At 38.4% G+C, this 13,219-nt stretch overlaps 1 protein-coding gene across 2 annotated transcripts in view; it reads left to right on the top strand.

Annotated features, from left to right (window-relative positions):
- Positions 1-10,480, top strand: part of ppp2r2bb (protein phosphatase 2, regulatory subunit B, beta b) — a 48,414-nt gene extending 37,934 nt beyond the window's left edge. For both annotated transcript variants that reach the window (XM_058414702.1, XM_058414703.1), the window contains exons 4-9: positions 167-279; positions 3,458-3,635; positions 5,122-5,286; positions 5,401-5,570; positions 5,987-6,078; positions 9,738-10,480. In XM_058414702.1, coding sequence (XP_058270685.1) covers positions 167-279; positions 3,458-3,635; positions 5,122-5,286; positions 5,401-5,570; positions 5,987-6,078; positions 9,738-10,017 — 998 coding nt within the window. In that variant the 3' untranslated portion in view covers positions 10,018-10,480. The remainder of the gene's footprint in view (positions 1-166; positions 280-3,457; positions 3,636-5,121; positions 5,287-5,400; positions 5,571-5,986; positions 6,079-9,737) is intronic.
- The last annotated feature ends 2,739 nt before the right edge of the window (positions 10,481-13,219 follow it).

The raw sequence follows: 13,219 nt of genomic DNA, 5'->3' as shown, positions 1-13,219 counted from the left end.
TCTGGTTATGGCAATTTTGTGAACTGTTCCTGCTTGTCCTCATCTAGTGTATCAGGACATTATTTAATGTTCTGTTAGCACAACTGGTTCTGTCCCTCACTTTTGTTATTTAAACCCCTATACCTAAGAAGGTAGTTGAGACAGTTCTTGGTTCTTGTTCTCTCAGATAAAACTGTCAAGTTGTGGAAAATCAGTGAGAGAGACAAGCGACCAGAGGGTTATAACCTGAAGGATGAGGATGGCAGGGTGCGGGACCCCACCACCATCACAGCACTGAGGGTAAGATATCCTGCTTTCCCACTCTTCTCTCTGGTGGCAGGAGAACGAATGCCAAGGCATTATTACTTGGCAATGCAGTGTGATATGAAAGAAAAGCTTTCAGAAGCTAACCAGAATGTTTTTATAGCTTGCTAAACAACAGAGATGGTGATTTTGGGGGAGGAGATAATTTGGGGGTTTGGGGGAAAGATCTTTGCTAATGTTTTAGGTCCCCAGTGTTTAGAGAAAAAACAGGTCCATCTGTCAATGCAGACCCAAAGAAGGAGGGGTTAAAACCAGGTTTGGAGTAAATGCCAAAAACTAATCTTTTTCTTTCTCTCCTAAGTAAATGGTGATCACACATGAATATAGAATGTGTTTGAAGCTAGTTCTAAGGGCAGTCCATAAATGATTTTTGGCAATAGCAATGAAATATCAATTAAGGTAATACTTTAACCAAGCAATGTTAGGATGGCATTTTGGCATCTATTCTTTTCCTACTTTTGACTCTCTCTACTGAGGCAGATTATTTTTCTCCTTCTGAGAAAAAAAAACCTGTTGATATATTTTTGAAAATGGTATGTTATTATTAACCAAATGAGGAGCTTAGCCAAACAGCACTAACATGGTTAATGCAATTGTGCATAATAATGCATAATGGACATGTATGAAACATTTTTACTGCCTTCTTTTTTTGCGTCTCCTTCATATTCTTAGCTGCAGCAAAGTTAAGCTCTATTTATTTAAGCTATTTTTAAAGAGCATCAAATGGCTATATGATAGGAGTGCAACTTAAAAGGACACACATCAATAGCACTTGATTTAGCTGAATAAGGGCAGCAAAGTGAGTTGCTTATTGTTTTGCTGTTATTTGGTTAGTGATATAACCAGTAACCTGTTCTTACCATACATAATAATGTAGACAAATTTAATATCTCAACAATGGTATAAAGAGTGGCCGGTGAAGAGTAGTAAGAAGCACAGAATTGCATTTTGTTGCTTTTTATAGGGGCAAAGGCATTAATGAAAAAAGTAAAACAAACGAATGAATAAATAAAATTTAAGGAATATGTGTGCTGGAAAAGGAGACAATATACACAAATTGAGGTTAATAAAAGAAATAAAAAAATTAAAATTTTATACAGCTTTATTTTTTCTATGCTGTGTTGGTGTGATAGAGTGTTTTATTAGTAACAGTGCATTATTATTATTAGTAGTAGTAGTAGTAGTAGATGTTGCTGTTGTTTTAAATGCATGTATAGGGGACAGTTGCATTAGTGTGCCATGTCAAGCTGTTAACAGATGGTTGTGTTAGACAGTACTCAGACAGTCACTATCTCTAACAGACACATTTATGCCTTTTTTTCTTTCACACTACCTCAGTGCCTTTTTTTTTGATAGGCAGCTACCTTAATGTGTTTTCCTTCACATAGTCCTGCAATAAAGCTACACCCAGTGCATACTAGCTTTCTTCTTGATGTTGCAGGATAAAATTTATAGGGAATTTCCTAGCAGAATTGTGTGTGTTGGTATTGTGGAGAAGAGAATCACTCTAAATAGAAAAGCTTCCTCACTTCAGGAAGGTACAAAAACTCGTAGCTTAGCCTATGCATTAGAAAAAGTAACATGCGCTTGGATGGTTGAACTAAAGATTTTTAAGCAGCGTAATAGGGAAGGCAATTTGTGAAGCGGATATAAATATATGCCCCCCCCCACACACACACAAATCTCTCTCACACACACACACACTGACATGTTGCCAGATGCCTGCTATGATTTGCATAGATGACTGCAATTTTTAATACCTCAATTCAAAGATAAGTTAATGATGAAGTACTATCAGCTCTCCCAATATTTTATCATAATTGGCAGAGATATTAACAATAACTTGTCTCTTCCTTGTTAATTGCTCAATACCCCAGCACTTAACCTAAATTAAAGTTTCATTCAGGTATTTCAGTACTGATATTGACTAAATGTCTGGCAAAGACAAGATAAAAAATCACTAAATATGCTGTGTATTAATAGATAGAAATTGAAGTCAAGAGTGGTGTTACTGTGGTGCCTCTTTATATATTATCATTTCACAAAGCGTAATGTATATGAAGGAACATGTTTTCCATTTATCCGTAAAGTCTTTCCGTCCCCAAAAACACCTTAAAAATACCCCCTGTGCAGTGATAATGACCTGCTTCAGCAGGAGCGTTCAGCCCTTCCCCCTCCCTTTAGTCTAAACAGCAAGACACACAGTGTAAGAGAGGTCTGTCATTAGATAGGGTCTTTCCCCATAAAGCAGGTGATGGAACGGAGGGGGTAAAAACACTCTCCTGCAGTGGGGTGCATGTAGGGGCTGCACTCTTTGAATTAGTCATCATTAAGGGCAAGCCTTCTGACAAAAGAACTGTGATTCCTATTAGACCCCACTGTAGGGGCTCTTGGTATGTAATGATAAATGGCCTGTCTGCACAGCACTGACAAGGTCAGGTCATTTATGAGAGCCTGTGGCTGGATATGGAGAATTTGTGAAAGAAAAAACATTGTCACATTCGAGGGACTGTGAATGAATGATTTAAAAATAAAAATCCAGATGCTTTTCATGTAATGGCTACATATATTTTGGCAATACTGTATATGTACAGTCACTACTGGAGTTAACCCTAGGTATTTACATCCAGACTGGGCAAAAGGTACAGGAATTACTACACTTTTTATATACACCTTCAAAAGATTTGGACAATGGTCTGATCACTTATTCCCTTATCATTTTACTTAAAAGTAAGCAAATGAAAGATCTACAATTTATTGCAAGTGGCATTTACAGTTGTAATCTGTTGCTGTTACTTCTTAATATGTACCTCAAAAAACTGTTACTGCCAGTGAAGCAAGCCATCATTAGTTTGAAAACAAACATTTGATAGAAATAGGTAAAACATTAGTTGTGGCCAAGTTAACTATTTGGTACTTTCTAAAAAAGAATGATCACACTGGTGATCTCCAAAATAGGTTGGAACACCAAAAAATTTGAAAGATGAAATAACTATATTTGTTCAGTGACCAAGTTTTAATATGTAAACTTGAGTATATGTTTTATATTGTTGTGGCTTTGTGGTTGATTCAGGAAAATACAAAGAAATGTTCTTTGTTCACTTTTCTCTCTCAACCAATCACACTTCTCCTCCCCACCTTTACACTTTGTAAGGTGCCAGTGTTGAGGCCCATGGACCTGATGGTGGAAGCTACACCTCGGCGAGTGTTCTCCAATGCACACACCTATCACATCAACTCTATTTCAGTAAACAGTGACAACGAAACGTATATGTCAACAGATGATCTGAGGATCAACCTGTGGAACCTGGAAATCACTAACAGAAGTTTCAGTATCCTTTTACCTGCCTATCCTACATACACGACTTTTTACAGGAGACTGCAAAGTCCTGTCTGTTTCAGATATAAAAATGAACACATTTCCAGTGACAATTGAAGGTGAGGCCAGTTATCTCATTTCACTAAACTAAATGAACAGCTTTGATAGGTAAACATAAACATTATTAACCTTCCACTACCTTCAAACAGTTTGTCTTATCTTTATCTCTTCAAGGGCTACGCTACTGCACAAAGCCATTAACTAGCATCCCACAGGTCATCAGAAGACAGTTTACAGGCATGTTTGTCTGTTGGTGACTATTGATCTGCAAGTTAAAGGGACCAAGATGAAAAGCTTCAGACTGAATTCATGACTTAAAAGACTCAGATAGTGTAATGTTTTGATTCCATGCCATAGTATGACGGATAACCTGTTATGGCTAAAAATACTGCCACTGCATAGCAGATGTGCATCACCAAGCCTATTTCAGACATTTGCAATGGAAGGGCTTACTCAGATGAGTGATTTAACATTAGCTTATAATTAGTCTATATCCAATCATTTGGGAAATATAAAGAAAATTATCTACCAGTATATCCAGAATCATGGCAGCTACTGCATTTTTTAAATACAATTATGATGTATAATGTACAAAGTTTGGGTGATTGGGTATGTCTGATTATTTCACAATGACACAATCTTTGTAATTTTACCTGTATAGACTATCACAATGGATTTGAAATGGCCAGTTTAGAACAAGATTTTTTGAACAGATGAAACTAAGATTAACTTGTTCCAGAATGATGGTAAAAGAAGAGGATGAAGTGGAGAAGGATAGGAAGGGCTCATGTTCCACAGAATACCATATCATCAGTCAAGCATGGTGAAGGCAGTGTTATGACATGGACATATATGGCTGACAATATAACGGGTCACTGGTGTTTATTGATAAATTCACTGCTGATAGAAACAGCAGGATGAATTCTGAAGTGTTTAGAACTATACTTTCTGCTCAGATTCTGACAAATGCTGCAAACTTCACAGCTTCTTAAGATGAAAAAAAGGAATATTTTTAAATGGCCACTTACCTGAAGAGAAAACTAAAGGCCCCACAAGCTGGAGTAAGCTAAAGATTGATTCATTTCAAATCCATTATGATGCTGTGCAGAGGCATATCATGAAAAATTATGGCCAAATACTTATGAATCTGACAGTATTTAATATTTACATATATAGAGAGGTTTTATCTGACCAAACTAGTATAAATGTGGACATCTACATCCACTGCCATCCTGACCAGGATAAGACAGTTACTGAAGATAGATGGATGGATGGATGGATGGATGGATGGGTGGGTGGATGGATGGGTGGATGGATGGATACTAACAGACGAGTGGTAATATTTTAACAGCCAGGAAACATCTGCACTTGAAAGTCAGTACAAACTTTCTAGACAGAGCTCTGTTTAGTGTTACTGTTCCTTCACCCTAACTCTTCAGACATTGTAGATATAAAACCAACCAACATGGAAGAACTCACAGAAGTGATCACTGCAGCAGAGTTTCATCCCAACCAGTGCAACACGTTTATCTATAGCAGTAGCAAGGGTTCCATACGACTGTGTGACATGAGAGCAGCTGCACTCTGTGACAACCACTGCAAATGTAAGTTTATTCAGTGATTAAACATTTCTGTTTCTGTATGAGTTACAGTGCACTGAGAACTTTTTCAGATACCTATTTATGTCTCATTAATATGATTCATTTAATACTCTTCAGTCTTTGAGGAACCAGAGGACCCCAGTAATCGCTCCTTTTTCTCCGAGATCATTTCCTCCATCTCAGATGTGAAGTTCAGCCACAGTGGTCGTTATCTAATGACCCGTGACTACCTTACTGTTAAAGTATGGGATCTTAACATGGAGAACAAACCTCTGGAGACCTATCAGGTATTGTGGTGCTTTTTGGTCACGTGAAACTCCAAATCTATCACAGCAGGCTGCCTTATTCAGATCTACTGAGTTACAATGACTAGCAATCTCATAAATCTTTTAAACATGTAAAAAAAAAAAAACAATACAGGAATGCATGCCAGCTATGAAAAACTTAGTAAAGGCGCTTAGTAATGAACAGTATAATGATCCAAGAAAGTACAAGAAACTAAGAAAGTTGCCAGGTAGACATTGTAATGATCACAGCATAGCCTGCAGAGTAGTGCCTGCGATGAAACTAGCCAGGTACGTTTTACCTGATGCACAGGATTCAGTAGAAGTTCCCTTTGCAATTGAAATTGCAGGTCTTACAAATTCCCATAATTTCTGTCCATTTTGACTTGAACTTGTTCATCTTTGTCTTTCTTTTACAGGTCCACGACTACCTGAGAAGTAAACTATGCTCCCTTTATGAGAATGACTGTATCTTTGACAAGTTTGAATGTGTATGGAATGGAACAGATAGGTATGTTTATATGATATCACTGGCACACTGCATGGTTTTATATTCTAAAATGTTTCACCATTCCACCATAGAAATATTAGGGCAATCATACTCTATACTAAATAAAAGAAGAAATATAGTATGGTCTACATTTCGTTCATTATAACAAGGCTTTACTGTTATCCACAATCTCTCTTTTACAAAGACAGTACAGATCAGTGACTATTACAGGGGCACCAAAATGTCTCTGAGGCTCTCTAGTGGCCGGCCACAGTAAATTTTCTATCCCTACACATTCCAGTGTTAGTGAATGATAAACAAGTCAAATTTGCAAGTTCGGCCCCAGTACTTTTACTCACAAGAAATGTATTTTATCTGAGTTATTTATTTAGTGTTGATTCAAATGGTTGATTCAAACACATAGAAGGGAAGATGTAAAATTAGATTGCTAACTAGATGTCAAATTATGTACAAAATGCCCTAATAGACATCATTTGAATTGGATATTATTATTGCCACATCATAAAAAATCACATCAAATAATTATGTGCACATTTTCATTTAGGTTAGCTAGCTTGCTAATATGACTGTTCATTAAAAGCAAAAAATGTAATACTAAAAATTAAATTGATAAAGAAAGGGGAGTGAAATTATAATATTTGTAGACTTTTTATTTTTAAAATAATTCCCAACAACTTGAAAACAGATATTCTGTTTATTTTTTTTATTTATTTTTTTGCACTGACATTGGGCCTTAGTCTTTAAGATCAATCTTTTAGTCTTGTAGTATTGTGTAAATTATTTCATAGGGCAAACCAAACTAAAATATATTTTCAGATATTTATTGTATTCACCAGGGATGTAACCAACTATGAATACAATAATTAGATTGAAATAAATACTGAAAGATAATGTAATATGTTCGACCTGTCCGTCTATCCCAGTGTCCAAAATTCTTAGCCCACACAGACCACACTCTGCTTGCAGGGCAGCGAATCACTGCTGGTGTCCGTTGCTGTTCTCTGGGGACACTGCTGGCAGAAGGCCCAGACCTCTGCATGCATGACAGGCTAGAGGAATCGGTCCCGTTATCTATTCAGCATGTGAGCCACCTGGAGGGTCTTGCTCATTCAGCAGGGGCTTGTCTGTGGTGGGTCCCAAGCTAGGGTGGCTCTCATGGCATTTCTCTCCACATGTTGGTCCACATCTTGGCAGCAGAAAGCTTGAGAGCAGTTGAGTCTGTCTGGTTCTCTTGCCGTTCTCCCCTGCTGAACTTAAAAAGGGCCAGGACACACTCAAGGGCCTCCACCCTCTCTTTGGTGGTAATGGTACCTCATAGCCCAATAGCTTTGCACTCTGCAAAGACATACACATAGGAAGTGGTCCATGACAACTCTCTTTACCACTTCCACAGACATGTGCTTCTCAGACCTCAGAGGAAGGATGTGGGCCCAGTCACAGTTATTTCACTTTTCTGATAGCTGTTCTGTTGAATGTGTGCAAGTACACTTTAATGTCATCCTCACCTCAACGTTGTGAGGAGGCGCTAGGCATCGCAGCAGGGGTCAGGGAGAGATGCGGGAGCGTTGAAGGAGAGTTTCTTCAGAGCCAGTGGCGATGTGTAGGTTCTGGGTGAGCCCCTGGATCACTGCCTGCTGCTGGAGGCTTGCTTCCAAAAGCTGCTTAAGCATAGGTTAGATCTAAGGATTGTGGAGTGGGTCTATGTTCATGACCACATTTTCTGCCACTGTAGCAACAAGCAGAAGACAAACACGCAGGTTCGCCTCACACCTCCAGCATCCTGGGTTCAAATCTCGCTCTCGCAGGAGAACATGGAGTTTGCATGTTCCCCCCGTGCTTGGTGGGTTTTCTCCGTGTGCTTCGGTTTCCTCCCACAGTCCAAAGACATGCTTCTAGGCTGACTGGACTCTCTAAATTGCCCGTAGTGTTTGATTGCGTGAGTGAATGAGTGTGTGTGTGTGTATATATATATATATATATATATATATAAAATATATATATATATATATATATATACACAATCGTCCATAACACCTTCCAGTATTCAGTAGTCCGGTACTCTATGGCCCAGGCAAGCTTCACTCCACTACCACTCCAGTGACATGTCATACCTGCAGCTTAAAGTCTTCTCATCACAGTTAAGACTGAGGCATGCTTACTTTGACCAGTGTTAAGCTGTGTTTGAAGCTGTTGTCCTGTGACCTGCCTATCACACAAGCTGTTGACTCTCAAAAACATGTTGTCTGATTCAGGTGTTACTTTGGGTCTGCCAGACCTCTACCTGCTGGAGTTTTCTTCAGTTTACAAGTGCCTTTTGATGATGTAGGACTCTGTACTCACTGACACCTTGGCTTTCTTTGAAATTTCTCTTCAGGAAACACCTACACTTTCAAGGGTTGTAATGGTCAGTCTGTCTTTTTTCGTTAATTGTCTTTCGGCATAATGATAGCAATATACTACTTCCTGCAGTAAAATACTGTCCATATATTTCTTATGAGTGTGTAGTAAAACAGTCTGTTCTAACACTGCTTTTACAGAGAGTTTAAGTAATCAAAAAAGCTGGGACATCGGAAGAATTGTTAGCATCAACTTCCAAGGCTTAATTTACTTCAAATGCTGCAGAACAGTTTTAAATTGTTAACCCATTACTTCTCTGAAAAAGGTCTTTTTGTTTAACTCTGAAATGTACATTATTCTCAGTTTTGGTAACCTAAACTTTTTTTTGCAGTTTATCACTTACCATTTTACCATTTCAGTTTATTAACTGGACCTGCTTACATTTCAATTTAATTCAATTAAATTTTATTTGTATAGTGCTTTTAACAATAGTTATTGTTTCAAAACAGCTTTAGAGAAATAGAAAATGAAATGAAATATAGTTTAAATTAAAATGAGCCTGAGGCAATGGCGACAAGGAAAAATTCCCTGAGATGATATGAGGAAGAAACCTTTAAAGGAACCAGACTCAAAAGGGAAATCCTCCTAATTTGGGTGATACCAGAGCGTGTGATTAAAATTAATGTCCATTTTACAAGTGGGGTTGTAGAACCAGGAGCTTTGAGTAACTCTATGCCCATGAGCTCTCCAGATCTGCTTCTTTACCTAGGAAAATAAATTCATAAAAAATTGAATAAACAAATGTGTTTTCAGCCTGGATTTTAGTCTGAGTAACTATGGGGCTTTGTAAGAGAAAGCATTGCACCCTGCTGTAGCCTTTACTACCAAATAGCCTGCACCTTTTGAATCAGGGTCAGGGTTATATGTATTCATGATGTATGTATACGAACATCAGTTGAAAGAAAGTATGATAGAGGCTGTTGGCTAAAAACTCTCTTAATACATACTTTTACACAAACTCAGGAGCGCTCATTTGAGGCTGATCTGTGACCTATTGAACTAGTGTTAATGTATTTGTTGATAGAGAGTTCAAAGCACATTTGGATAAGAGTGTCTGCCAAATAGCAGAAATGTAAATAAGATATGCAAGATAACAAGATTTTCATGAAAACCATGAATACTTTCTCCTACAAATGATTTGAGGTTAAATTTGTTTGTATTCAGATTGATGGCGGAATTATGCCCATTGTATAGCATATAATTGTAATATGAAAGCTGGCAATTTACTTTGTTATAAATTATTCCAATTCTTTGTCACTCAGTGTCTTGATGACTGGATCCTACAATAACTTCTTCCGCATGTTTGATCGTAACACCAAGCGTGATGTCACACTGGAGGCATCCAGGGAAAACAGCAAACCCCGAGCCATCCTCAAGCCACGCAAGGTGTGTGTGGGTGGCAAGCGACGCAAAGACGAGATCAGCGTAGACAGCCTAGACTTCAGTAAGAAGATCCTTCACACAGCCTGGCACCCATCAGAGAACATCATCGCCGTGGCTGCAACCAACAACCTCTACATTTTCCAGGACAAGATCAACTAGCATGTGGCGCCCAGGTTTTCCATCACAGAGACAGAATCATCCTCAAGGAAGTCTATAGATTTACTGCTTCTGGCTTTGGATTCGAAGGAATATGTCTGCACTGAATTATATGCACTGTTCATTTCAGGTTGCCAGAATGCAAAGATGGCTGCTGCCTGCTTCATTTTTAGTTTCCCCTCTGCCATTGATTTCAAGCATTGTAGTTCAGTATGGACAGCAATAAAGTGGACATGGTGTATGGTGTAATATTACCAGGCTGCATTTACCTCGTTTCTTCAACTTTTCAACAACCTAATTCACCATTTGACTTCATGGAACAAGGTACATAATTCTAACATGGGACTACAGTTCAGAAAGTGCAGCATCACATTGATTTAAGATGGAATAAAAAAAATGTAGCAATTTACTGCTTTTGTTCTAATTTTCTAAATAAACCCTAAAAAGGATAATAAAAAGACATGAAGAAGCGATTTTCTTTTCTGATTTCATGATTTCTTACCTGAATGCTTGTGAACCACTCATGGATGCATTTTTTTTTTTTAAATTTTAAAGCCTGAGGCTGCATTTATTTCCAGACTAAGGCGACTGTGGCAAGGAAAAACTCCCTTAGATGGTATGAGGAAGAAACCTTGAGAGGAACCAGCCTCAAAAGGGAACCCATCCTCATTTGGGTGACAATTGTGTGATGCCGATACAGCATGTGTAGGATATTATGTAAATCAATAAGGAGGTTGTTGTCCACAGCACTGCTTTGAATACCCCAATCCTCACAAAGCAGAACCCGGCTGGAGCTGGTCCATCTCCGGATGCCACTGGAGCCGGCACAGTCTCTGTATGCCTCGGGATGGGTAGAAGAAGGGAAACAATGGAACAGCATTAGCATAGCTGCTGTTCATAATATTAGCAGTACTAGATGATAATGTGCATTTAATCAGATGTACTGGAGCACAAGGTTATGGGATGTGTTAAATGTATTCCAGGCTAAAGAGATAAGTCTTTAGTCTACGTTTAAACTGGGAGACTGTGTCTGAGCCCCGAACACTGTCAGGAAGACTATTCCAAAGTTTAGGAGCTAAATACGAAAACGCTCTACCCCCTTTTGTGGACTTTAATATTCTGGAAACTACTAGAAGTCCAGGATTTTGTGATCTTAAAGAGCGTGGTGGACTGTAACATGTTAGAAGACTGGCTAGATATGGGAGCTAAACCATTTAGAGCCTTGAACGTAAGTAGTGCTAATTTGTAGTCAGTTCTAAGTTTAACAGATAGCCAGTGCAGGGATGATAATATTGGGGTTATATCATCATATTTTCTTGATCTGGTAAGAACTCTGGCGGCTGCATCCTGGACTAACTGTAGCTTGTTTATTGAAGATGCAGGACAACCACCTAGTAATGCATTACAATAGTCCAGTGTGGAGGTCATGAATGCATGAACTAGTTTTTCTGCATCAGATACAGATAAAATGTTCCTAAGCTTGGCAATATTTCTAAGATGGAAGAAGGCTGTTTTTGTGATATTGGAAATATGATTTTCAAAGGACAAGTTGCTGTCTAATATTACGCCCAGGTCTTTCACTGTTGAGCTAGTAGTAATAGTACATCCTTCTAAATGCAAGCTGAATTGCGAGAGCTTCTGTGTACTAGTTTTTGGGCCAATAAGTAATATCTCTGTCATCAGAATTTAGTAATAGAAAATTATCAGTCATCCAATCTTTAATATCTTTAACTCAGTTAGTCTAGACAACTGAGATATTTCATCTGGTTTTGATGAGATATATAACTGGGTATCATCGGCATAACAATGGAAACTAATCCCATGCCTTCTAATGATGTTACCCAATGGAAGCATGTATACCGAGAAAAGCAGAGGTCCTAAAACTGAACCTTGTGGGACCCCGTATTTCACTGGCACTACACTGGACAGTTCTCCATTTAAATCTACAAAGTGGTATCGATCAGACAGGTAGAATCTAAACCATTTTAATGCCTGTCCCTGCATACCTGTGATTTTGTAAGCGATCTATGAGAATGTCATGATCTATAGTGTCGAATGCAGCACTAAGATCAAGCAAGACTAAAATCGAGATGCCGCCTTGGTCCGAAGCTAAAAGCAAGTCATTTGTGATTTTAACTAGTGCAGTTTCTGTACTATGATGGGGCCTAAAACCTGACTGATATTCTTCAAGGATATTGTTTTCCTGTAGGAAGGAGCATAAGTGGGCTGACACTACCATGGTGGTGGCTCAAGCGGTTAAGGCTCTGGGTTGTTGACCGGAAAATCGGGGGTTCAAGCCCCAGCACCACCAAGTTGCCACTGTTGGGCCCTTGAGCAAGGCCCTTAACCCTCTCTGCTCCAGGGGTGCTGTATCATAGCTGACCCTGTGTTCTGACCCCAACCTCCAAGGATGGGATATGCAAAGAAAAGAATTTCGCTGTAATGTATATGTGGCAAATTATAATTATTATTACTTTTTCTAGTATTTTTTATATAAACGGCAGGTTTGAAATCGGTTTGTAATTTGATATTTCATCAGGGTCTAGTTTTGGTTTCTTAAGAAGAGGCTTAATAACTGCTAACTTGAGAGATTTTGGGACATGACCTAGATATAACGAGCAGTTAATAATATTGAGAAGAGGCTCTCCAGCTGCATGTATCACTTCTTTCAGCAATCTAGTTGGAATTGGATCTAACAAACACGTTGTTGGTTTAGCCATGGTGATAAGTTTAAATAGCTCTTCCTGCCCTCTACTGGTAAAGCAAGTACTTGTAAAAAAGAAAAAAAGTACTACATTTATCCTAACTATAATGTTGTCAACTATTTTATGTGGGTTAGTAAGATAGTAACAAATTAAAACCTGATAAAACACTTTACCATGTAAATGTTAAAATGACACATTTGTGTGTGTGTGTGTTTGTGTGTGTAAAAAGAGGAAAAGAAAAAGGACACATATACAGACAGGGTCTGTAGAAAATAGTAAACACTACAGCGGGACAGTCTGACTTGGTAACTCATACAGGATAACTAATGTGTGCTGGACACTCCTGTGTCCAGGGGAATAAGTTTTAAACAAATGACAAGTGAGGATCTAAACAGATTGACTTTAACAGAAACTTGCTGCTCTACAGATTTAGGCGGAAAAAAGTTCAAATTCAGCACAGTAAATATTTCAGTATTTAGTAACTAATGCTTTGGTGTGTG

This window comes from Hemibagrus wyckioides, linkage group LG18 (genome assembly GCF_019097595.1).
Source record: "Hemibagrus wyckioides isolate EC202008001 linkage group LG18, SWU_Hwy_1.0, whole genome shotgun sequence".
NCBI classification, from domain to species: domain Eukaryota; kingdom Metazoa; phylum Chordata; class Actinopteri; order Siluriformes; family Bagridae; genus Hemibagrus; species Hemibagrus wyckioides.
Note: the sequence above shows the minus strand (reverse complement) of the source record. Positions and strands in the feature narration are given on the sequence as shown.